We start from the raw sequence: 12,704 nt of genomic DNA, 5'->3' as shown, positions 1-12,704 counted from the left end.
AGTATACTAAAGACCCCTAAGCTCCTTTATTTTCCGGCGTCTAAGCATGGCCTGCCAGAGCTTCTTTTTTTATGGCCAAATTCTTGCGTCCAGCAAATAAAGTTAAAAATTTTATGTTTTTTAAAAATCAGTTAATTGATATTGTGTTTTTGCTTTCACTCAGGTTAGAACAACGCAAACAAGGATCTGAAACTTGTTTGCATGTATTTAAATGCATTGCTTAGTCCTACCAAGTAGGTGTAGTCTTTGAGTTTTTATAGGTCGACGCTGAGATTTTTTGCGAAACTTTTATCAACAATTTTTTTCTTGGCGTGTGAAAGACTGCGCCTTGTTGGTGAAAAGAATTCGAGTGCGAGTGCACAGAAAAACATTTCACGTCAAAATGCGAGTGAGGAAGAAAGTATGAACTACCAACAGAGTGGAGAAAATAATGTTGGTTTCTGGAAGCCGGCGAGCAAACTTTGCCTACGGGCGTGGTAGTTTCAAATGCAACGGCCATCCGCCGCAGGAAGCTTAAAAGGCCCTACTGCTAGTAACAATTTTTAACGCTGGTATGACATTTTATTTCTACGGACGAAAAGTGAAAATATTTTAAAACGTAATTTCCATGTGAGATGTGTTACAAGAGGTATCAGCTATGGTAGCCTAAGTAAAAAACAAACTTTCTTCATTTTTTTGTAAGGATTTGTTATGTCGTGCAATTTCTGTTGAAACACATCTTGAAGCTTCCCACAAGTTCAAACGTTTACCTGTCAAGGTTGCTCATCAATTCTCTAATTACAGAGGACTTCAGCTCATTTGGTTTAGAAAATATTCAGTCGAGTTCTTACATATGAGCCTATTACTGTCGGCTACATGGCCTAGTGGTGATAGCCCTGGTTCGGCATTCGATAGGGCGCCGGTTCGACACCGCTCAAGAGCATGAGTCTTTGGCAGTGCGCATGTATTCAACGTTATTGTAAACGAAAATGTAGGCTAGCCTACTTATGTTTCTTGAATAGGCTACAGGCAGGCATTACTGTAGGTTTGTGAATTATTGATATTTGCAAGTAATTGTTTGACCTTTTTTTTTGGAAAACAGTGATAACCGAGTGACTTAGTGGATAAAAGCAACCTTAAGTAGCCTATACTGAATCGTATCATGGCAATAATTAGAGTACAAAACGAAATTAAACAAAGGAACAATAATGACTTTTAAGCTTTTTACATAGCTTTTGGCTAAAATTGAGCAGCAGTTGTTATTAAAATGTAGATTTGAAGGAAGGAGACAAAGGCTACGGCTTGACTTTTGCTTGTCCCAGCAATTGTAGTAAGATTTGTTTAAAAAGGAAAGTTTCAAATAATCACATAGCTCAGGCAGCTAACAGAGTTCGTAAAAGCGCGAGAAACAAATCTAGAGATAATTTGTAACAAAATATTTTCTGTTGCATGCTTGCTGAGTTTTCATGGTGGTTGCCGGCAAATTGCATAGATGCGTTTGGCATTTTCACTATTTCCTCATGCGGAAAATCTGCGTATAACTAACATTGGTATGGTTGGTTGGTTTTGAATCTTTATCCTCGGACTGGCAAACCCTTAATAGGTTATTCCTGGTAGTTTCGCATAGCTTACTTGTAGGGGCTTTTGAGGCAAGGTCGGTTATCGAGATTGGCAGAGTGAAGTTTCCGATTGTTGAAGTGTTGTTTGCCGGGGAATGATCCATCCATTAAGTGCCGCTGAATGGAGAGTAGTCCTGAGAATGCGTTGCTCAAACGCACACCTCTAGAGTCGAATTAGCGCCCCTTTGATCTTGAAGTTTCTTTGTTCACGAGTCACGCGCTAACCAACTGAGCTGCTATCGGGGTGGTACCGTAACTAAACAATTGAAAATTTAGCCCTAAATGTAAAGTTAAATTTTTATCAATTTTGTAAGGCTGCCTCACAGAGTTGCCACCATTCATACTGAACCTCATTTGTAAAACGTAGCTGAGTTAGAAAAACATTATAGGCTTCTATATAGATAAACGACTTCGCCTGCTACATGTCAGTTGCACAGACGCTAGATATAGCCTATGTAGACTAATGTTATTCGGTGGAAATTTATTTTTATAATATTTTTATTGTATTGCTTGCTCAGGACATTTTATTCAATAAGAAACTTTTGAGATGGATTCTGGTATAGACTTAGAAACGAAAGGGTTTGAAAAAATACTTTCTCAAGATGACTTGACAGCATTGCAACTGGTCATAAAAAAATTCAAAACAGAAAAGAAAATCACAAAATGGAATGAAAATGTATTTTCACCTGGATTTTCTGCTGAAACTGCTCAGTACTGTTACGAAAACATGACTCCAAACGATGGCAATATCCTTGTTGCAACTTACCCCAAAACAGGCAAGAATTCAAGACTGCTGTGCAAGTAGCCTAAAAAGTTAAAAAAGTAATTTGTTTTTTATAACAGTGGTTCCCAAGTTGTGTCCTGCAAAGCTATGACACAAAACTGCAAAACAATGACACCTGCAAAACACTATGAAAAAACACCATGACACTATGACACCTGCAAAGCTATATGACACCTGCCTGACCAGTCCGTCCCGAAATGGTTGGTTTTGAATCTTTATCTTTAAACTGACAAAGCCTTGACAGGTTATTCCTGGTAGTTTCGCATACTTGTAAAGGCTTTTGACACAGGGCCGGTTACCGAGATTAACAGAGTGAAGTTTTTCCGATTGTTGAAGTTTTGTTGCCAGGGAGTTATTTCATCCATTAAGTGCCGCTGAATGGAGAGCAGACTTTAGAATGCGTTGCGCACACCTCGAGAGTCGCACCAGCGCCGCTTGATCTTGAAGCTTCTTCGTTCACGAAGTCACGCGCTAACCAACTGAGCCATCGGGGCGGACAAGTGTTTCAAACATATATGTGGGATATAGCATTGCGTCACAATCACAATTGCTTGTAGGTCAGTTGCTGGGTCTACTCTAGAGGTGCTTTTGAAAACGGACCTGGGATAATTTTAGGAGCTTTGAACCTTCCAATTGGACCCTGGAACTTGATAAAGTTTTCTTTGCTTTTGGTAAAAAAACTACAAACTTGGGCAAAGCAGAACATTTTGTCAAACTCTTATACAAACATGGGAGAAGGGGCGGTGGTCGCTCCACCACTAACAAAATGTCGCAAACTTGGGCAAAACAGAAAAAAATGTCAAAATCCTATGCAAACATAGCCTATGATGCCGACATTGTTTAAAAGAGCAATAGTTACACTCTAATTCTAGTATCTTCACACATCATCTCATATTTCTTGTTTGTATAACCTACATGACTAATTTTAAAATAAAATCTAATGCAACAAGAATGGTCAATTTGTCATCAGCTCTTATGTTAGGTGTAGTAGGCCTATATTTATTTAAGCAATAACTCAGGATAATGGCTAATCGAATTATTTATATTTTATTGCATGACACTTTTCCAACTCAGGCACAAATTGGGCAACTGAAATAATACAACGCATCATATGTCAGGAAGAAGAGGAGTATCAACTCGCTTCTCATTTCCAGGTTCTTCCTTTCACGTTCCTTGAAGTAGCACCGAGTAAGCTTTTGTGCACAAAAAATTGTAATTGGTTCGTGTTGGAATTTTGTTGATCTCAACGATTTTTACTCATGTCTGCTGATGGAAATGTGTTAAAGTAGCCCACACTGTTGTCCTATTGTAGCCTACTGTAGGCTAATAGTCACAGGAAAATATCTTTAAGAGTAACGTGCTATGGGGTAGGCTAACCACATTCAGTAAATATTTCACAAATTAATCAGTTTCACTTTCAATGGGATATTCTATCCTTCAATGGCATTGATAATAAACATTCTATAAAATAATAATTAAATATTAAATTTTGATAGTTTAGGTAGTTAGAATCTAACAGTTAGAAGTACAGTAGCCTATATGTTAATCTTTTAAGTTTTTTTTGTTTTGAACTAATTTGGTACAGGTTCAAAGTTTGCAATTTTGGAAAAAATTCCATTACAACGAAGATTTGCAATCACTCACATGCCAGCTAATCTTATTAATGTGGAAAAGTTTACACAAGGAAACTGCAAGGTGCGGTAAGATATCTAACAATCGTTTTATAGGATAATCGTTAAGGTATTTAAAAAAGTTAGCCAATGACATTTCTAAGTGACATCGAAAGGATGTTTAAGATTCAAATATTTATTCCTGCCTTAAAAATTTGGCCAGAGAAAGACAAAGTCTAATTACTACATCTCATACATACTGTAGTTATTGTAAACAATCAATACTGTAAATTTAGAATCAACCACGTACAGGTTTAAACTCAATGTATTTTTAAAAGCATTAACTTTTATTACAATAAAATTGAATGTCATTTTATTTAATCAATTTATTTTTAATTTTAATTAGTTAAATTTAAATCAATTTGATTTGTTGTACTGTACAGTAAAGTAGATAGGCTACTGTATCACACAGTATTTTTTTCGGCGGCCGCTTGTAGCAAGAATTGACAGCGATAGACATCGGTGTTTCGCTCAAGAAACTGGGCTGATAAGTATTATTAGTTTTATTTATTTATAAATTGATTTTATTTCATTGGAGATTGTTTATGTTCTTCGTAACCCAAAAGACCAGATGGTTTCCTATTACAAGTTTCTCCAAGCCATACCAGCAGGTCGCATGGAACCACTCTCATCTATGTGCCATTGCGGCTAGAATCAATTTTTTGAACACTCAGTTCAAGGTACGTAACATTACAACCGATGAAGATGTTGTGTTGACTTTGCAGGGTATTACCGTAAACCATATACAATATAGACTATATTGTACAAAAGGTTGTACATTGTACTGACATAATAACATAAATGTAGTACTACATAACATAACTACATAAATAGGCTACTACAAAAAATAGGCTACTTCAAAAAAAATACACAAATAACGTAAAAATATATATAATACATAAACATAAAATTGTACTGACATAATTAGACAATAATCTTTTTGTAAATCACGGCAGAATCAAAATTGTTTTTTAACAAATGAAACTACACCAAAACAAAGCAATTTGACGTCACTATCAGATTTCTTGTTCTAGTTTTATAGCCCACAAACCAAAACAGTGTTGACCTTGTTTACTTTAAGACATATGTAGGTTGCAACACATTTATGTGATGCCTATCTCTGCTAGTAGGCTAAACAAAATAAAATCTACAGAACGGAAGTTTACCTATCACGAAATACACGTAGGCTACTACTTATAAAGCAGATTCTTAAACAAACTTTTTCCTTCAACATATTTTAACCAGAATTTTCTTCTTTAAACAAACTAAACCATATTAAAGAAAAGTAAAATTAATTAAAATAAAATATTTAGGTTTATTGTAGCCTACATCACGCGTGAGTAAGTTTGAAGCAGAGCATAGGATAAAAAAAGGTAACACAACATACAGTAGAGTGTGAGGTATTGGTTGATCCAAGCAATCCAGACAACTCGTTCCACAATAATGTCATGTACAGAACATTCTTAAAACCAATTTTACTTACCAACCTACTGAAAGTTTAATCAAAATTATCACACAACATAGGTGACATACCATCGGCCACGAAACCAGGAGAATGGTATCCTGAACATATACTTACCTGGTATAAGCATAAAGACAATTAGAACGTCCACTTTATCTACTATGAAGACATGATCAAGGTATGAAAGTATTTCTTCAAAATAAAACTCTTGTTCAGTTGTAAGCAAACAACACATTAATTTGATTATGCATATATCAAGATAACAAATCAAACGTTTTTTACATGGATTTAATGACTGGGTAGCCTATCAATACGTTTTAACTAGTGAAATCAATCTGACCACAAAAATGCCATTTGATCAAAATATGTTTTTGTTTGAAAGCTAAAATAAAAAAACTTACACTTCTTCAAATGCGTAGAACTCAATCATTTTCGGTAAACGTTACAAGAAAAACAAACAATTGATATGACAATCGATATGTTTGAAGAATAATCAATTGCTGTTTTTTTGATTTTTTTTAATTACCTTTTAACTACATTTTTTTTTCAGGATCTTCAAAGCCAAGTCAAATTGTTGGCAAAGTTTTTGGACGCCCCAGTGACCAACGAGAAAGCTAAAAGCATAGCTGAAGCCTGCAGCCTCCAAAACATGAAGAAGCAACATTTTAAAGGGGAAAGTTACAAATCGTTTTATATGAAGCTGATCCTACGGAAAGGTAGGTTCAAACTTATGAATCGCTTTGATTATTTTTCGTCTTTCATTGTCATACTTGATTCTAAGCATTGACTGCTTCTGGTATTGAAATGTTAACAAGTTTCGCGGTCTGTTGTTCTTTGTATCATATCTGCGCTGATGTTGTTTTTCTTGATGATTATTACTATTGTCATTATTATTATTGTTTTTGGCCTTTTTTTTTCTTCTTAATTTATTAATTAAGCCAGATGCACACCTACACCTCTTAAGCAAACGTAAGGTAGTGGAAAAGTACCTTTAAACAACCTATACGCATTGATTTAAACAATTAACGTTTTTGTTTATTATGATTAAATTACAAAAGTGTTAGTTAAAAACAATGTACGAACGCTTTGTTACATAGACAATGAAGAGTAAGCTGCCACCGCCACAAAAAGATACAAAATAGTTCAAAGTCGAGTAATCTGATTGAAGAGTGTAATCTCTTTATTGAAGTAGGCTAGTTCATTTTGTGAATGTTGGACCATAATCCTACAAGCTGACCCAATCCAGACTGAGGGAGACTATTTATTGAGAAGTCATCTTTGCCCATTTTACTCTTGAATGAGATCTCAAATAGTGCCACCACAACTGACTGTGTAAGTCAAATAGGCCGCTGAGGAAAGTATTGCAGCCAAGGGTAAATTAAGCGGCAGTTCGCATTTTCCCAAAATCCTAAAGTTTCCAAAATTAGGCCTTTGTACTAGATGCATTATTTAGGACAAAATCTAAGTAATTTATATGCAGTCATTCACAGTCATGAAACAAATCCAAAAAATTGTTATGCTATATTTTCCTGACTCTGGCGGTTTTGGCACATTGTATGCATACTCAAAAGCGCTGGAGTTATACCGAAAATAAAATCTCTCCAAGCCTGTATGACTCTAATTGAAGTGTTTTTCTGTTTCTAATTTAAATGGCATTACAGATATAGCAACTCATTGAAATTGACCACTTGGGAATTTCAAGCACGTCTAATCGTAATTCATAACATTACCATTATAATTGAAACATCTCTGCAAAAATGCATTTGGAAAATTATTATTGCTTGTTGGGTTACACCTTTGCATGGCATAAAAACAAAATTTTATGGATGGAACTATAGGCCTATTTATCACACAGTTAACCTCGTTTTGTTTCAACCAACTACATTAGGGTTTATAAATGTTTTGAAAGCTCTTTTATTTCATTTGTTCATTCACAGATCTCTCGCATTGATCATCATTCATTCACCAACTCTCCACGTGTTGTATCAAATTATTCTTCAACATCATTCTGCCATCTTCTCTCGTCTTATCAGCACTTTATTATATAGCTTGCGTTTAATGCTATTTTATGACTTCTTTATTTATGGACTCACAATGGTTTCAGTCAAGAATTGAATAAATAAACACCTAAAATGTAAAAATTAAACCTAGTTCTTTCAATAAAAGTTTTGCTTCCAGGCGGTGTTGGAGGATGGAAAGATTATTTCACTGTCAGCCAGTCTGAGAGGATTGACGCAATGATGGAAGAGAAATTGAAAGACACTGACATTAAGTTCACTTACGAACTTTAGTGTGGCCTATTATGTATTTGATCATCCGCTGTATCTGCATTATTGAACAATAAGTTTCCACATGACTGGATAGTTTATTAGCGTATTTCAAGAAAGACTCGCAATTGTTGCTAATGCTATGTAACTTTCTAAAGCTAACTGATCTGATTAGTCCTTGTTGGACAAAACCTCCCTTGATTTTACCTCGCATTAGCTTTGAACCATTGCATTTAGTTTTTATTAGCCTACTTTTTATGGCTTTTTCTTTCCATTTTTATAATGCCGTAATGTACTTGATTGATTGAATCTTTATCCTCGCACTGGGAAAGCTTCTTTGAGAGCTTAATCCTGGCAGTTTCGCATACTTGTAGATGTAGAGGCTTTGAACCACTGATACAGGGATGGTTACGGAGATTGACAGAGTGAAGTTTTCTGATTGTTGCAATGTTGTTGCCGGGAAATTATTCCAGCCACTAGATGCTGCTAAATATGGAGAGTAGTTCTTAGAATGCGTTGTTCAAGCGCACACCCCTAGAATCGAACCAGCGCCACATGATCTTAAAGCTTTTTCGTTTACAAAGTCACGCGCTAACCAATTGAGCTATTGGGGCAGACCTTGTTATTTTGTATTGTTTTTAGCTACCGTAAACTAAGCGCTTTCATTTGTTTAAATTTGGGTTATTGTCAAAAAGGTTAAGACTTATTTTTGTTATAGCGTAATATAGCAAAGCAATTTGGCAATGGAAACATAGCTTGCGTTAAAATTCGTTTTTGCGTGTTGTAAACCTAATTGTGAGACTACATGATTGTCGTTTATAATCTTAGCACAGAAGAAATTCATTACTAAGAAGCAATTCATTACTATGAAGTAGGCATATTAACCATTAAAGTGACTTTTGGAAATGATCTTCCAGGAGCTTTATCACGGCGCCGTTTTGATCTGTGTTTATTGCGGTTTCATCGGATCCAATTACCATTACATTATTGCAGCTAATTTTACCGGATCCAAGATATTCAAGAATCCCGGTAGCTCTTGATACATTAGATCCGTTGGCTGCAGTAAAATGACCAATGAAATGATAACTTGGCTCCTCAAGTAAAGTAATGTGTTCTTCAACTGCGAAATTTTTTCGAAGTCGCCCAGCAATTTCATTTTGTTTGATGGTTTAATCTTTTCGGCCATCAAAATATATGCTTTGCAAATTTATGCACATGATAGGCCTACTTTCCATTTGAGTTGTAAACCTCATTTTTTTCTCGCTCTTCTCACTTTGCTTTTATTTATGACTGATTGAGATTCGCTATCCGTTACAACTCCCGCATCTTGTAAAAATGATGAAGCAGTAAGTGCTGCAGACCTATCTGAAATACCAGTACGATCGCATGATTCAGCAAATACTACTAAACTGGAAGTAACCTTGCTTTTTCTAGGGTTTTCCGAGGCAAAACTGGCTTGATAATCAAAATCTTCGCAGCGTTCTTCATTGGATGACGAAGTTTCTGAGCTTGAATAAGAAGTTAAAGGTGTTCAAAGCGCTACTTGTGCCTGATCCTGCGTCTTCAATCATGTAAAGAACGGAATTGTTCTGATTTTGCGACTCTCCTCGGAAAATGTTTAAAATTAGATTTTGTGGCCGATTTATCATGTTTATCAATCACCATTATGCGAGTTGTTCTTTGATCAAGAAGGAACTGTTGTTCTGTAACAGGGACATGAATTTCCTGCGGGCAAGTACATTGCAGAAAATTGGAACACTTAGACTACAACAACCGAATTCAAATATTTTTGCTTTGCAGATTCTTTCATTTGGTCAAAATTTTGATGAAATTTAGGCCCACCTCTAGAATTTGACTTCAAAAGGTTATTCATTTTTCTTTTGTAACTCTTTATCATAAATATGTACTGATATTTGTACCTCATGGGTATCATCCTGAAAAGTTAATGGACAGAACATAAATGAGCGTACAGCGTTAACACCATATCGCCCTTTTGCGACGAGTTTGTTTATTGAGCAATGACAAAATAGCATCTCAAATTGGTGAAACTTCAGGTTTTTGGTCGTCGATGCGGGGGCAGTAAACCTTAAGCTTCGAACATGCCTTTACATAGGAAAGTTCTGGGTACATTCCACTTACAAGTTATAACTAGCCATAAGAAAAATTATTAAAAAAAATATGTTAAAACGGAAAGTGAAATTTCCTTTTTTTTTTTTTAAATTGAAAGTTTGACCCTCCTACGGGGGCTGAAGATGCACCTCCAAACTGATGAAATTTTACACACGTAATTTTTTCATGCATGTGCCACTTTTTATGACTAGCTGTTTTTGAATTTCAAAAAAAAGTCAAAAACGGCCCACCCTACTTGTCAGGTCATCTGCTTCTCTTCATCATTTTGTATTAGTAGCACATTCATTTTTTAGTCCAATTCTTTTCAACATTTATTGCGACCAATTTAGTTAAGGAGAATATAGGAGAAATCAAATTTGGGTTGATTGTATTTGAAACATTTTGAAAGATATTTTTGTAAAGTTTCTATTCGAATTGTCTTGTTTTTTCATCTTTCTATGTCTGAAAGCGATCTATTTTGTTTTTGTTTGGTTTTGAAATGAAAAGAAAAGTTATTAAAATTTTAAAACGCAAAAAGCTTTGTTGAATATAAAATGCCTGCACTTAGGTCACAATTATCGCCCATTAAGACTAATATGGATATTTCAATGAAAGAAAAGATTCACACAAAATATTTCGAGAAGGAGAAAAACTTGTTTCCTTTCGTCACAAAAACATTTTGTTTTTTCGAATTTGCAACTTTGCATTGAACTTTGTCCCAAAATATTTAATCACGCCACAACAAATTCAAGTAGGCTTTTTCAATTTTGGTCTCTTTTCAACAAAATCTTGCAAAATTCAAAATCAATATGGTTGAACTTTGTTCTGTTCAAGGCCATTTTAGAAGGACAGTTTAAGTTTTACCAAAAGCGATGTTTGTTCAATAGTTACCAGACCAAGAGTACAATTGAAGTGTTCTAATGTAACTTGATGGAATTTAGACAATTATGCGTATACAATTTTCGGCAAATCGTACAGTAATGTTGAATGCTTTTAGTGCTTGAATAGCCATGAGTGTGACGTGTTCCACGTCACGCGGTTAGATTAGCGTTGACAACCGACCGGTCAGTGTTCTAACAAAGGCAAATGACTTGTAAAGCATAAACTGTCATCAGATCAGACAGGCAAAGGCAATGCAGTGCTCAAACAAGTGCTCAGTCGTCATTGTATAAGAATAATGGCAATTCGGCAATATAGTCAGAAAAATACAAGTCATGCCTTGCATTGCTTTTGAAATAAGTGCGTCATAGCCTAATTCTAAAGCAATGGTCTGAAACTCAAATGGCTCTGAGGGCCAAATAAACACTTGTAAATTAACCCGAGGGCCGCAATACACAATAAGAAGTCAATACACAAAATAAACCAATTAAAACGCAATAATAAAGGTAGTAAGACCCCACCAACAACGTCAGATTACAAGAAAAAGTAGTAAGAACAAAGAGATGGAAAAACATTGTAGGCTACGTTGCAAAAGAAACGACCGACCTGGAGAGTAAAAACCTTGCAATCAACTTTTAAAACCGTGGAAAAGACTAAACCAGTGCCAGCCTACTCAACTAGCAGACTGCGCTCCGAATCCGGACTTCCTGGGTGTTAATGGTGGACCTCGTATTTCTGGAAGAATAACCTCATTGCCACGTTTCAGGGCCTCTTTAAACGGATTTCTACTGGAAGGAAGCAACTTTTTTACCCAAAAAAAGTGATTCGGTACCGGTACTGATAGTTTAACTTTCGTGGTTGCGTATGAAATAACTTATTCACAGGACCGCTAAGCACATTCAACTTGTCAAACTGGACTTTTGTTAAGAATGATAAGATTAGTTGAATAATCCTGGACTAAACCGTTAAAAAATTGACTTACCCAAATTACTATTGCGATAACGACACCATAACTGAATAAGCAATGTGATTGTGGTGTAACAATATGAGTTTCTCGCAGCAATAAAATGGCCGACAGTAGAGCTAAAAAATCGTGTAAAGTTTGATGGGCATTTTCAGATTTTTTGAGCAATTTTAGAGTGCATTATATCTTCCTAGATCCATAGAATAAATTTGTAGGCCTACTGTAGTTGTAAATTATTTTAAAGTTTAAAAATGTATCGCTGGACGCGCGTTTGAGACCTTTGGCCTAAGTGGTACAAATGACATATGCTTTAGTATTTTTAGGCAAACAAACAATTTCAGATTTAGTTATTTTAGATTGAGGTTTTGAGTTTTGCTGTTTAGACCAGCGGAAGCAGAACTGATATCATATGATTACGTTTGCATTACGAAAGGCAATGAAATCACTTTGCAATGAAATCACTTTGCTCAAATGTGTTAATTTCATGTTTTGTAAAAATACAACAGGCTTGAGTAAAGTTTTCATGTCCGCCACAAATATGTTCAAACGTTACAGATTTGTGCTGTACGAGTGTTTCCAGCCTGTGAAAAAGAAGTAGGCAAAATATTCTTGGAAGCCGATCTTCGCTCCGTTTCAACTGAGAACAACCAGACACGTCGTTTTAGATTAGAATGCGATCTGGTGTAGATCTGAAGCAGTTAAATGGGAGATCAAGGACGAAATGAATGGGAGATGGTTGAATTATAATACACATCCACAAGTTTCCAAACTCCCATGCTTTCCAGACGGAACATTTCTTTTTCAACTTCCGTGTTGTAGTCAAAAAGTTCTTGCGATGTTGAATGGAGGAGGAGAATGTTGAATGGAGAATGTTAATGAATGAAAAATGTTAATGAATGAAGAATGTTAATGAGGAGAATGGAGAATGTTGAATGAATGGAGGAGATCAAGGACGAAATGTGTGCTTTGGG

At 35.5% G+C, this 12,704-nt stretch overlaps 1 protein-coding gene across 1 annotated transcript; it reads left to right on the top strand.

The window, feature by feature from the left end:
• The first annotated feature begins 2,145 nt into the window (after positions 1 to 2,145).
• On the top strand, positions 2,146 to 7,805 carry LOC145776598 (uncharacterized). The gene is made up of 6 exons (XM_082587859.1): positions 2,146 to 2,374; positions 3,457 to 3,570; positions 3,968 to 4,082; positions 4,591 to 4,732; positions 6,065 to 6,230; positions 7,693 to 7,805. The coding sequence occupies exons 1-6, from the start codon at positions 2,146 to 2,148 to the stop codon at positions 7,803 to 7,805; spliced, it is 879 nt and encodes a 292-aa protein (XP_082443985.1).
• Positions 7,806 to 12,704: the final 4,899 nt, after the last annotated feature.

Source organism: Aplidium turbinatum, chromosome 1, assembly GCF_918807975.1.
Source record: "Aplidium turbinatum chromosome 1, kaAplTurb1.1, whole genome shotgun sequence".
Classification (NCBI taxonomy): domain Eukaryota; kingdom Metazoa; phylum Chordata; class Ascidiacea; order Aplousobranchia; family Polyclinidae; genus Aplidium; species Aplidium turbinatum.
This window is presented reverse-complemented; position numbering and strand designations above follow the sequence as displayed.